Source organism: Capsicum annuum, chromosome 2 (genome assembly GCF_002878395.1).
Source record: "Capsicum annuum cultivar UCD-10X-F1 chromosome 2, UCD10Xv1.1, whole genome shotgun sequence".
Taxonomy (NCBI): Eukaryota; Viridiplantae; Streptophyta; class Magnoliopsida; order Solanales; family Solanaceae; genus Capsicum; species Capsicum annuum.
In genome coordinates, this window is record NC_061112.1 from 121,399,936 (window position 1) to 121,414,065 (window position 14,130).

Here is a 14,130-nt window from a genome sequence, read left to right on the forward strand (position 1 = left end):
CTCGCTCTGATACCAAAACAGAGATATATTTCAATAATATTATATTTCAATATTATGATATTTCAATATTTTAACACAAAGATAAACAAAGATAATAAACAAGGATAAATTTCAGTGAATAATGATTGATTTTTTAGTATATCAGTTTTGTAAAACCTACTCAGTTCTCCCTCTTTCTCTTTGTTTCTTCATGTTTACCATTCTTCTAGCTTATATTCTCCCCAGACTTTTTTTTTTTTTTTTTGAGGTTTTGAAGTTGGTTGATTTCACTCTACCTTCCTTCTACAAAATGTACACCTTTTATAGGCAAAAACTAGATAAAGTAGTGATTCTAAAGATTAATACGTGGCCTAAACACATGTGGCCGACACTTAAAGATAAGAGATAAGAAAGAATCTTAATAATGCAAGCCGGGTACTCATTGGGCCCCATCGTCACATGCATTATTAATTTTTATTCCAGACTTATTTTGACGCGTGTTTCAACAGTTTTTCTTTCTTTTGAAAAGTAGTGATAAAGGAAACACTTTGACCCTGATTATTATAAGACATAAAGTGGGCATCCCCACCTGACTATACTATCTAATAATACAAATTGTATATTGTCTTTACTATGTATCCAAGTTGTGCAGGGCTTGTATATTGTCTTTACTATGTATCCAAGTTGTGCAGGGCAATTGAGTCGAAGCTCATTTCTGAGTCATCGTCATCGTATGGATCCTGAGCATCCTGGAAGTGTGCAATACTATCATCTTCGTCTGATCTTGCAGAATTATTATCTGTATTATTTATCTCTGGAACAGTTCTGTCTAAATTAGTGGGTTGTCCGTCTGGCTGTCCATTCATATGTTTATCTTGTGTCTGGTTGCTAAAGAATCTGTCTAAAGTCTGTTTGATTATAGTCTCTATTGTTTCATTTTTTCTTTTAGATATTAAAGTCTTCTTTAAAATCTTATTACCTGATCTTGTTAACTTATTTTTTGATGAAGAACATCCTTCATCTTTACTTTTTGGCAAAGTGACAGCCATTAACGGGTTTGATTTGTCTTTACCTGTCACCGTTTGAACCGGACTAGCTGTACCAACATCCGGTACAGTGGATTTCTGAGCATTTAGTGGGAAATGCACACCCTTCTCATCCATTTTTTGAGGAGATGGAGAACTGTGAGTCTGAGTCTGTGTTTGTGCATCTGTCTTGCTTACATTTGTCTGCTGGTTGAGTCTTGCTTCTAATAATTGTATCTGCTTTATTAATCTAGTGTTTTCCATGAGGAGTGATTCTTTCTGAGCATTTAGCTTTTTGAAATTCTCCGTCATTGAGAAACAATGGTTGCAGAAAATAATCTTTCCAGTCTCTTTTTACAAATTATGCTAAGGTATTTGATCTGGGTTCTGTCTGAGTGATGGAGATATATAATAGTTTCGTCCTAAATATCCTCTGGCATGATTGGTGGCTTCAGTAAAATTATTAAAACCTTTAAAAAGAGGGATTTTAAAACCTTGTATTGAATCTAACACTTCTAACCATGTTTGAAAAATTTCGTTAGTTTTTCCATAAATGACTACATAGTATTTAAACCTAGGCCTACTTTTTTCTGCCATGTAATGGCATAAAGAATTCATGAAAGCCATAAAATGATTACGGTTTTGTCTATTATAAGATATCCAAAGATTATCTACTAAACACCTTTGGGGTCTATCTAAAATGTAGTCTGGTCTTACTCTAAATGATATGTTGCTCTCAGGGTAAGCAATTAAGTTAAATGGCCCGAAGTGAATTCTTTCCATTGTTTCTAAAGATTCTAGTGATCTAAAATTTAAATTACCTAACATTGTCTGTTGATATGAATCTGAAGACGAAGCTACGCCCTTGCCTTTATCTGCAGGAGGTTGTCCTGTTGGTCTCATGCTGAAAACAAATAAGTCGGATTAAACTTATTTATTTATTCCCAGTTGTAATCTACTTAACTGGTCTGCTAATTCGTTTTCTTTTCCTTTTATATGTTCAAATACTATATTCTTATAAACAGATATGGTGTCTGTAAAATTTAGCCATCTTCTTCTACTACTAGTTTTGTCATTTATTTTGAATGAAATTTAACTATAACTTCACAATCTGTTCTAACTAAAGTTTCTTCTTTATTTAGAATATATAATTTGAAACTATTTAACCCGTACATTATAGCTAATACTTCTAGGTCTATGACACTCATGTTTTCTTTTTCTTTATATGCCCCACTCTGATACCCACATATTTGTTCTTTATTTTTATTACTGTATTTATTAGGTCGTGCTTTTAAGATAGCTCCCCATCCTAAATCACTTCCATCTGTTTGAATGATTAAATAATCTGATTCTAATGGAATTTTTAGGTTTGGAATATTTTTTTTTTTTTTGAATTAATTTAATGTCTTCTATATTGAAATTTTTCTGCCCTTTACTACCTTTCTTTGCGTATAATGGTCCTGCTATTTTTCCTAAGTCTTGAATAAAATTTCTTGCATAAGTTACTAATCCTAAAAATTTTTGTAAATCTTTTGTCTTTTCTAATTTATTTGGCATTTCTAATACCTTCTTTGCAATGTGTGGTTGGAGTTTTACCTTTCAATTTCCTAAAGTTATTCCTAGAAAGTTAATATAAGTTTTACATAATTCCATTTTCTTTTTACTTATTATAATTCCATGTTTAACAAATAATCTGAAAATTATTTGTAAGTGTCCTAAATGTTCTTGTATATTTTGACTGAATACCAAAATATCATCTACATATACTAATATAAAATGTTTATATTCTCCAAATATGTTATCCATCTTTCGTTGAAAAATGGGTGGAGCTATCTTTAAACCAAACAACATAACTAACCATTCAAAATGTCCACCTGGACATGTGAATGCCGTCCACTATAGTCTGGGTGCTTTTTGACTTGCCAGTAGCCTGACTTACAGTCAAATTTACTATATACCTTTTTATTTTGAATTCTATTAATTAACTCACTTTTATCTGATAGTTTATATGCATCTGTTCTGGTGTTATCATTTAATCTTTTATAGTTAATTACCATACGAGCTTTACCTCTTATTTGTTCACTATGATTTCTTACCATAAAGGCGGCCGATCTATGTCTAGAGGTAGATCTCCTTATTACTTCTAATTGTAAAAGTTCCTTTATTTGTATATCAAATTCTTTAGTATCTTCATTATTTGCTTCTATAGGTGTTGTTTTTATAGTGTATTCTGAATTAATTATATCCAATTTACACATTATCTCGTTAGCGTCCCAATGGGCTAACGGTCTTTCTCCTATTATTTCCATTTTATCTAGTATAGATATTATATTTTCTAAATCTTTTGGACTGTTTATTATTCCTATTTTATCCATTCCTTTTCTAAAATTATAAAACTGAGTTTCTATACTTATTAGGGTATAGTCTTTTCTATATCTGTTAAGCATTCTTGTCCTTCTGCATTAAGCAGAGTATAATTTCTAACTTCTTCTAGGTTTTCTTTTATATTTTTGTTTTCTTTTAACAGGTTGCTGCTTTGGCATTGATTATTTTGACAGTCGTCGCAACATGGTTTTGGAAGCAGACTAGTTTTATGTGTGTTTAATGTTCTATATACTGTTGGCAAGGTTACTGTTTGTACTGGTGTATAAGTTAAGTTTTTAAAGAGCATTATTCCATCTCTTGTTAAGAGACATCCTACTTTATTCTAGATACAAAATCTTAGTCCGATAACAAAATCTGATCCTATGTTTAAATCTCTTGGTAATATTTTATTAACATTGTAAACTGGGTTATAAAATTTATTGCATGTATTTAAAAAACTTATTTGTGCTTTTTCTACGTAATAATTATAGATATTTTGTGATCCATCTATTTGAGTGGCTGTTATAGGTCTTTCAAGTACTTTTAGTAAATGTTCCGGTACTATTTCTTTATTGATTAAATAGCTAGTACATCCGGGATCTACTAATGCTAGAGTTTCTATCTCCACATCTTTTATTTTAATTTTTACTAAAATTTTTATGGTAGAGAATTCTTTATCTTCGTTGCATATTAGACTAGTGTCATTATCTTCTAGATTCATAAGTTCTGCCTCTAATTTTTCTAAATGTATCGCTTCTTGTGTATCTGTTTCTTCTATGGCGATTTTGGTTTTTCCTTTTTCTAGGATGGTTAATCTTTGTTCTAAATCATTTACTCGGGTTTCTAAAATAGACACCCTTAGATTTAGGATTTGATTATTTGTATATTTTTGTCCGTTATTTATTTCTGGTTCTACTTTTATTTTTAAAGTGTTTTCTATACAATTTATACATGCTTCTAAGTAACATTTTTTGCATTTAGCTCTATTGTCTTTACCTGGATACCAATTACATATACGACATCTATTACTGTCTAAACCTTTGTTTCTTTGGAATTCATGTATACATTCTTGAGTAACATTCATTAAATTATTGATTATTAGATTGTTTAAGTGTAAATCTTCTATCTCTTATCCTAGCTCATTAACTAAGTTATCTTCTTCTGATTCTGATGAATCAGATTTTGAATTATCTTTATCATTTATATCAATACTTATTATTGAGTATATACTTTCTGTATCTGACATGTATTCGTCTATATTTAATAAAGTTTCTTGAAAATCCTCTATTAGTTGAGAATTTCTAGTTCTATTATTATTTCTTTTAGGACATACATTAGCTAAATGGTCTATGCTTCCACAAGTATAGCATTCTAATTTATTTTTATAGTTTCTATCATTTCTATATTTCCTAACATGTCTATCTCTATTTAACCACAGTTTTTTAGCTTTTGATTTTCTTAAGAAGTATTGTTTACGACTATATGATTTTTGTTTCTTCTTATATTTTCTATGCTGTTTCTGATCGTAATTCTGGGTTGTATATATAACAAATTTGCAGAAATTCATTTCATTTCTTTTTAATTGTTTTTGTATTTGTATGTTTGTACATTTTTCTGTTAGTATATCCATTATATGTTGTGTTCTATGCCCTATTGTCCAATTTAAATTTGGGTTGGCTACTACACCATCTCTTTTATACCATCTATCTTCTATTTCTCTTCCTAAAGTCCCAGGTAATTTATTGAATAATTTTTTACCTAATTCTTTGTTAAAAGTGTTTCCGCTAACAGTGCAATAATAAAAATAGTCTTGTAGGAATTTCTTTATATATACCCAATGTGAAATACTTAATTGTTCTAGTTTGATTAATGCTTCTTTTGTAGTGCTAATAGTCCACTATTTGGATCTTTTTCAATTAATAACATATGCATTTTGTTTGTGAAATTATAGGGATTTGGTCCCATACTTAATAAAACCTGGAAGTCATATGGGCAATTTGTCTTAAAACTTTTCCATGTGGCTTTTGCCGATTCCCCCTAAAAGGTTTCTAAATATTTATACATTGTTTCCGTATCTGTTTCTGTATAATGTCTTAAGTAATCTGTAGCTACTATTCCTTTTCATAAATCTATCACTGTATCCCACATTTGGGGATCGTGTGCTGCTATATTCAGAATTTTACCTTTACTACCTCCTTCTTGTAGTTTAATTGGTTCTTCTATTGGTATTCTTTTACCTGCTAGTTTAATATTATCTCCTCTAAGTTCTGTATCTGGGTTTATCCTAATTGCTGGTCTTCTAGGTACATTGCCTGTACTATAATCTATTGGTTGGGGATTAGGGTTTGTTTGTTGAAATGGGCTAGCACTTGAAGAGCTACTTGGTTCTAATTCTGCTAGTTCTTTATAACTTATTGTGGAACTTAATACAGAAATTGTATCTTCATCTTTTCTTTCAAGGAATAGTTTGTTATTTCTATATCCTAAATTATCACTTCTCTCTAAACAGTTTTTTAAAATGCTCTATACATTCTTCTATTTTCATTTCGTCCTTTTGACATCCTTTACATTTAAAAGTTATATATTTATATTCTTCTGCTAAGTTTTCAGCTTTTTCTATGACCATGTCTACTTCATATCCTTCTTGTAGGACTTCTATATTCATAAACTCGCTTTCTGTTTTTATATTACTCTCTATTTTGTCATCGTCTAAATTTCTTTTGCTTGTGTAATTATAATCTGTAAACCTGACTGAAGTTTCTCCTTTACTTGTAGTATATAATAGATGAGAGTCTGGTGTAAAAGTTTTTGATTTAGTAAATTTGTTTAAATTCCATTCTAAACCTGCATATATTTCTGGGTCTATTTTTATTGGTTTTATTAAACTTATGCCTTTATTTCCCATTATTTCAACTACATCATTTACTTTTAGTTTAAATTTAGTATTACTACTTAAAGTTAATTTTCCAATGAAACCTATGCACATTATAAATTATTTCCATTATTCATTTCTTCGTACCCTTTAGTTTGGATTCCTATTTTAATGTTTTTTCCAAATTCTTTTAGGTTCATTAGGAAATCTGGACTTATATAGAATATTCCTCCATTATTAGTCATATCTACTTTAGTTAATCCTATTGTTGATTTTTTAATATCTGACCATCTATCATCATATATTGTTATTAATACTTTGGATCTTAGATTCTTTCTAGTTAGACCTTTTATTCCTATAACAATTAAACCTATATGCATCAATATCATTTTATTATTTTTTATATGTCTTAAAGAATTAGCCTTTACTAAATCTAGTATTTTAAAATCTTCTCCTATAGCTGATAGTTGTTCTTCTCTATAATGTCTATATAGTTGATTGTCTGTAGAAAAATATGCTGCGTTATATAATGTTTTAGGATTTAATAATTTTAATTGATGTTGGTGGAAGATTTGTAAATCTTTATCTACATCTATTATTTCGTTAAGTTCTTGGTTCTGCTCCATATTAGGTTGTCTTCTGCATATTCTGGATAATATATTATTATTTCCTATTCTATTCTCCGAAAAACTTATTCTTTGTCTTTCTTCTCCTTGTCTTTCATTATTTTCGATGGTTCTCCGTCTATTTGATAGAAAGTCCATTTTTGTGGTTTTCTTATTATAATGATATATATAATGATAGTCCAACAGATCTGCAAAATAGACAAAGGACGAATGTTAACTGTCAGACTAAAGTTTTTCGGGGTGTGGTTAAAGAAGTAAGATGTTAAGAACATAGATTAAGAGGAAGAGATGAATAGGGTAAAATAAAATTAAAAAAAAAAAAACTCTGGGGAGAATATAAGCTAGAAGAATGGTAAACATGAAGAAACAAAGGGAAAGAGGGAGTACTGAGTAGGTTTTACAAAACTGATATACTAAAAAATCAATCATTATTCACTGAAATCTATCCTTGTTTATTACCTTTGTTTATCTTTGTGTTAAAATATTGAAATATCATAATATTAAAATATAATATTATTGAAATATATCTCTGTTTTGGTATCAGAGCGAGAAGGTTTTGGAAACATTACCTACTAACTTGCAAAAATTTATAAACTTTGTTAACTATATATATATATATTTGCGAAATTATGATATAGTATCAACATTTCATGGAGAGTCAATAGCCACATTTTAAATACTCCCTCCGTTGTTGTTTGATGTATTTTAATTTGATATACAGAGTTTAAAAAAGTAAAGAAGAATTTTATGATCTTAAACAAAAATAGTCAAATATATCAAAATATTCTTTAATTACTATTGAATTTGTGTTCTTGTACTATTGAAATTGAAACAAAATGTGTAAGGTTGCCACTGAACATTATTACAGAGATGTCATGTTGGATGGTTACTGGAGAGAGACAAACGACCCGAATTCGGGGACTGTATTTGAAGACAATATTGAGGTAAGACATTGCCTTCTTTGACACTGAAACAACAACTGGAGAAGTCATTGGAAGAGTGTCTGGTGACACTATTCTCATTCAAGATGCCTTGGGAGATAAGGTGCAGTTCACTAATGTTTTAACTTTGCCTAGTTTTTTTTACAGGAATCCAACAGAAAATAATCTTATGCTGAATGATTGCAGGTAGGGAAGTTCATTCAGCTTCTCACAACATTTGTTGGAGGCTTCATAGTCGCCTTCATAAAAGGATGGCTTCTCTCCCTAGTCTTGATTTCTTGCATACCAGTTCTTCTCATTTCAGGGGGAGCCACGGGATTGGTCATGTGCAAATTGTCAAGTCGCGCACAAGTTGCCTATGCACAAGCTGGAAATGTAGTTGAGCAAACTGTAGGAGCAATCAGAACAGTAACGCTTCAGCACAACCCAAATCATTCTAGATAATTTTGCACTATACTTTTTAATTGTAATCTAAATCATAATTTACTTTAGGTTGCAGCATTCAATGGAGAAAAGCTGGCGATAAATAAGTATGACAACATATTAAAACTCGCCTATGCTTTTACTGTCCAACAAGGCTTTGTTTCAGGAGTTGGACTTGGCACATTCTTACTCATTCTTTTATCTACTTATGGACTTACCATTTGGTATGGCTCTAAACTGATAATAGAAAAAGGTTATCATGGTGGAGATGTCATCAACGTTCTCATGGCTATAATGATGGGTGGAATGTAAGTGTAAAAGTTCTGTCCATATAAAGCATCTTAGATTTGTATCACTAGATAAGTAGTGTAGACTAAGAAGCACAGACCTTTTGCTTGTTCTCTTATGGATTTGCAGCTCACTAGGCCAAGCAACACCATCGTTAAATGCATTTGCAGCAGGACAGGCTGCAGCGTACAAAATGTTTGAGACAATCAATAGGAAACCTCTGATTGACTCATCTGACACGAGCGGGATAGTGTTAGAAGACATCAAGGGTGAAGTTGAGCTTAAAGATGTGTATTTTAGTTATCCAGCCAGGCAAGATGTGCAAATATTTAGTGGATTCTCACTTGTCGTTCCTAGTGGCAAAACTGTAGCTTTGGTTGGGCAAAGTGGCAGCGGAAAGTCCACTATAATCAGTTTACTCGAGAGGTTCTATGATCCTGAAGTTGGAGAAGTACTCATAGACGGTGTCAATTTGAAGAAATATCAACTCAAATGGCTAAGGCAACAGATGGGATTAGTAAGCCAAGAGCCTATCCTGTTTGCGACTACCATAAAGGAAAATATCAGTTACGGCAAAGAAAACGCTACTGAAGAAGAGATTAACGCAGCTATTGAGCTTGCTAATGCTGCTAATTTCATCAGCAAACTACCCCAGGTAATTGATCTTTACCCTTAATATCCGTGTCAGCAATTTCTGTAAGCTGCTAATAAGTGAAGGACTAACTGAAATTCTTTATACCGACGTTCGTCCTTTTCATATCTCTGGGATCTGTAGGGGCTAGATACTACGGTAGGTGAGCATGGAACACAACTATCTGGTGGTCAAAAGCAAAGACTGGCAATAGCAAGGGCTATTCTAAAGAACCCAAAAATACTTCTCCTCGATGAAGCTACAAGTGCACTTGATGCTGAATCAGAGAGAATTGTACAAGAAGCACTGGAGAAAGTCATGGTGAAAAGAACAACTGTGGTTGTTGCTCATCGTCTAACAACCATTAGACTCAAACTTCTGATGTTGGAACTACTCTAAATTTTGTTGGTGGAGATATTGAACTCAAACATGTGAGTTTCAGGTATCCAACTCGCCCGGATGTCCAAATCTTCAAGGATTTATGTTTAACTATCCCTTCTGGAAAGGTATTGTCAAGTACTCCCTCTACATTATGATGTACATCTTTTATTAGACTGGCCTAAACTTTTGTTGTTCGCCTCTTTGTAGACTGTTGCTCTGGTAGGGGAAAGTGGAAGCGGGAAATCAACTGTTATTAGCCTAATAGAGAGGTTCTATAATCCTGAATCAGGAGAAATACATTTGGATGGTGTGGGAATCAAACAATTCAAGTTGCGTTGGCTAAGACAACAAATGGGCCTGGTGAGTCAAGAACCAGTATTATTTAACGAGAGAATTCGTGACAACATTGCCTACAGCAGACAAGGGAAAGCAACAGAAGAAGAGATCATTCAAGCAGCAAAATCAACAAATGCACACAACTTTATATCCTCATTGCCTCAAGGATATGATAAATCGGTTGGGGAAAGAGGGATACAATTATCGGGTGGACAAAAGCAAAGAATAGCTATTGCAAGAGCAATACTGAAGGATCCAAAGATCCTTTTGCTAGACGAGGCAACAAGTGCATTAGATGCAGAATCGGAGCACACAGTACAAGAAGCATTGGATCGAGTAATGGTAAACAGGACGACTGTGGTTGTAGCTCATCGTTTAACCACAATCAAAGGGGCTGATGTCATTGCTGTTGTGAAGAATGGAGTCATTGCTGAGAAAGGAAGACATGTTCTTATGAATATAGAAGATGGAGTTTATGCATCCTTAGTAGCATTGAGTATGACTTCAGCTTGATTACTGAAATCAGTTTCACTTTCTTTATCATGTGATCACACTTATTCCAAGCTAGACAAAAGATTTTTCTTGTCTTCTGCATGTGAATCAGAAATTAAAGCTATTAATGCACAATCAAGCAGCAAATAGAGAACTTTTGTCTTGCTTGGCATAGGTACTTCGCTAGAAATTAGTTTTTGAATTTGGTACATGACTTGTGGGTTTTGAAACTGAAGTTTTGCCTCTATCGACTTGAGTTCCGTAGGAATTAAGCGACATAACTTGTTATGCATTTTAATTAATGAATACATGTGTTATATAACGTTACGAAAATATGAACTTATGCCAAGCAAAATTGTTTGTTATTTCGGTGCCAGGAGTGCTAACTAAAAAGTAAAAATTAAAGACCAAAGCAAAAATTAAGGATCACCCACCAATAGCGACATTTAATATGTGCGAATTTATATTATATTAAAAGTGTGGTAGCCAAGCTTGATATTAAGCCAAATGATGTTACTTGGGAATAAGCCACTTAACACTATTACTTGGAACATTTCGGCGCGAATTCGAATTTAGTCGAACTTCAATGCAAATATCGCACATCGAATGAGAAAAAAAAACACTATATTAAAACTTAAGATGAATCATTATATCATGTGGTGATATCTCTAAAAAAAAAAGTGAAACAAATTTATGATCCTTTATAAGTGACAAGTAATAAAGGATCGAATTTTTTTATTGATTTTAGAAATATTAGAAAGTTGATTTATAAGGAGAAAATATAGGATCTTAACAAATTAAAATATACAATTTAAATACTGAAGAAATTAATTTTGATATAACAATATAAGTAAGATATATGAATATCGATGCTCCGGTTAGTTTATTTTGATATCGATCATGGTGCAAATATTGATATTAGTGTAAGTTAAAGATAACATGATTTTTTAAATAATATTTTTTTGTTGTTCTTATATATACACCATATATAAATTTTTGAGAAATAGGAGTTCTAATGAATTAACCTCCGTCTGTCTTTCTTCCGTCGCCCATAAAGTACATAACACATATATTAAATAAAGTGATGAATAATTATATTTTCCTCGTCTCCTATTAGTTGATCATTTAAGAAATCAGAAATAAAAAGTTAATTTTAAGTCACCCCTTAAAAAGACTTATTAGAAACTTTATAAAAAGTGTGACCACTATTAAAAACAATTAATTGTACGGGTTATATGAGAAAAAATTAATTATTTGTTTCTTGATTTAGTAAAGTGGATAACTAATATGATGAAACAACTATTTTTAGTAAAAGGATCGACTAATAAGATAGACGGTGAAGTAGATTTTAGAATATCCACTAGCTAGTAAATTAAATGGGATAAAACTATTTGTTTGTATTGAATGTTCCTATTCATAAATATCTTTTCTTGTTATTTTTTTTTGGTTAACTTGTTATGCTACTTATTAGCCACCACAATCTCACTCCAAAATTCTAACTCTTTTCATGGCTAGTTGTTATGCATTTCTTTTTATTGCTAGTTGTTGTGCATTGTTGTTATGTAATTGCTAGAAATCTCAAAGTATGTTTTATTTACTTGCCATAAGACAAAAACAAATTAAATTAAAGAGAGGAAATTATGAGATATATAAATGTAATCTACCATCGATTATATTAAGAATTTTGTATTATAAACTTGCTAATGAAATGTTAAGACAATAAAGTTCTTACCTTAAATTTAATATCCTCAACTAACTAATACTCATTTTTTCTACTATAAATAAGACTACCAATTATTATGAAATTGCATATACAATTAGCAAAAAACTATTAGAGTGTTACTTGTCAAAGATAATTAGTAGATCATGGCTGCAAATAATCTTTCTAAGTGTTTTGCCATTTGGATGATCATTGTAGTTTTTTGCTCATGTTTGTTTACATTTTCTTCTTGTCAGCCAAGTGGTTTTTCACCAGCAGTGGCAACTTATTATACAAATCCTACTAGTCCTGGAAGTGGTAATAATGTCTTGAAATTATCATTTTTTCATAAAAGTAAATAAATAAACATATGTGAATTTTTTCTAAATTATAAATAAACACATTTTGAATTTGAAATACAATTTCGTAGTCTAGTTGATTAGATATGTGAAATTTTTCCTTGTTGATGAAGTTTCATTTCCCGATCTTGTAATCTCATTTTTCATTTCTTCTTCTCTTTCATTTTTTGTTCGTCGTCCAAACTTAATTATGGGCTCTAGCCCAAATATAAAAAGAGCCTCTATTTATGTATATTATAGATATATCTATGTATATTTCATTGTTGTAGGTGGTGCATGTGGACTAGAAAATGATGTAGTAGGTGCTCCCTACAATGCTATGATTACAGCAGGGAATCAAGATCTTTTTAAACAAGGCTCTGGATGTGGTGCATGCTATCAGGTGAACATATAATAATTTGAATGCATACTTTGTGATTTTATTGTACATGATCGAGCATAAAAAAAAGGCAGCCCGGTGAACTAAAGCTACCGCTATGCGCAGTGTGCGGTGTCCGGGGAAAGGCCCACCACAAGGGTGTATCGAGCATGACATTCAAATTTTAACGATATTATTTTTCAGGTGATGTGTACCCAAACTCAAAATTCACATTGTTCAGGGAATCCAATAACAGTAACCCTTACAGACGAATGCCCTGGGGCATGCAATAATGATCCAGTTCACTTTGATTTAAGTGGAATTGCCTATGGAAAACTGGCAAAGTCTGGTGAGGAAGAATTCCAATTTTTTATAAAAGGTGATGATCAGTTATTCCACAAAAAACTAAAATAGTTTTTCCTTAGAGAAATCACTTACTATTGTCTTTTTTTTTTTTTTTTTCATATGGATCCTAATGTGCAGGGTAGCATGCAATTACAACTCAAACATATTGTTCAAGGTGGACAAAGGTTCAAACCCTAATTTCTTTGCAGTTGTATCTGAAGCAGTAAATGGTGATGGTGATCTTTCATTGGTCGAAATAAAAACTGGAGGAGCAAGTACTACTGCATGGACTCCTATGAAGAGAATGATTGGGTCAACATGGAATGTTGGCATACAACCAAACACACAAAAACCTCCATTTTCTCTAAGGCTTACTTCAAGTACAAAGAAGAGTGTTATTGCCCAGAATGTTATTCCACCTGGCTGGCAACCAAGATCTGTTTACAAATCAAATGTTAATTTTCCTAGCCAGTTATAGTGTGAGAAGTATGAAGGGAAAAATTATATTATGGTACCATTTGTTTGTTTACCACCCTATGATGATTTAATAAAAAGAATAATTTCATAAATTTCCTTTAGATTTGACCGAAAACATTAACTTTCTTTATTTTGTTTATTTGTGAATAGACTATAGATTTACGGATTGAATAAATTAAGTATGAATAGTGAATTATAAATTAATAATAATGATAAAAAGAGAGAGAGAAATCCGATAAAGACTTTCTTTTATTTTTCAAAATAAAAGTGAAATAACTATGCTCGAAAAGGGCGTATATATAAATCAATGTACAATGCTTATAACAACAACCTTTCTGTTTCTCTCCTTTTTTGCACTGCTTTTCTTTTGGTTTATTGAATTTTGGGTCTGTTCCGTATTGATGAAAATATTTCCTATGGTAAATATTTCTTTAAAGAAAGCAAGTGGTATGTTACTTATTTTGTTGTGTTTGATATGCAAATAAAAATTATCCTAAAACTATTTGTATAAATCTAACACAAAATTATCTGGAT

General features: G+C 31.5%; 2 protein-coding genes across 2 annotated transcripts in view; both read left to right on the top strand.

Annotated features, from left to right (window-relative positions):
• Positions 1-10,379, top strand: part of LOC107858063 (ABC transporter B family member 9-like) — an 11,353-nt gene extending 974 nt beyond the window's left edge. Inside the window, 8 exon segments of the mRNA XM_047407790.1 lie at positions 4,093-4,143; positions 7,735-7,910; positions 7,994-8,215; positions 8,300-8,538; positions 8,648-9,173; positions 9,294-9,520; positions 9,523-9,655; positions 9,738-10,379. Coding sequence (XP_047263746.1) covers positions 4,093-4,143; positions 7,735-7,910; positions 7,994-8,215; positions 8,300-8,538; positions 8,648-9,173; positions 9,294-9,520; positions 9,523-9,655; positions 9,738-10,379 — 2,216 coding nt within the window.
• A 1,808-nt stretch (positions 10,380-12,187) lies between these two features.
• On the top strand, positions 12,188-13,645 carry LOC107858065 (expansin-B15). Its single transcript, XM_047406775.1, is given in 5 exon segments — positions 12,188-12,375; positions 12,686-12,798; positions 12,979-13,123; positions 13,126-13,153; positions 13,258-13,645. Coding segments are annotated over 5 exon segments (777 nt in total). The 5' UTR covers positions 12,188-12,224; the 3' UTR covers positions 13,598-13,645.
• Positions 13,646-14,130: the final 485 nt, after the last annotated feature.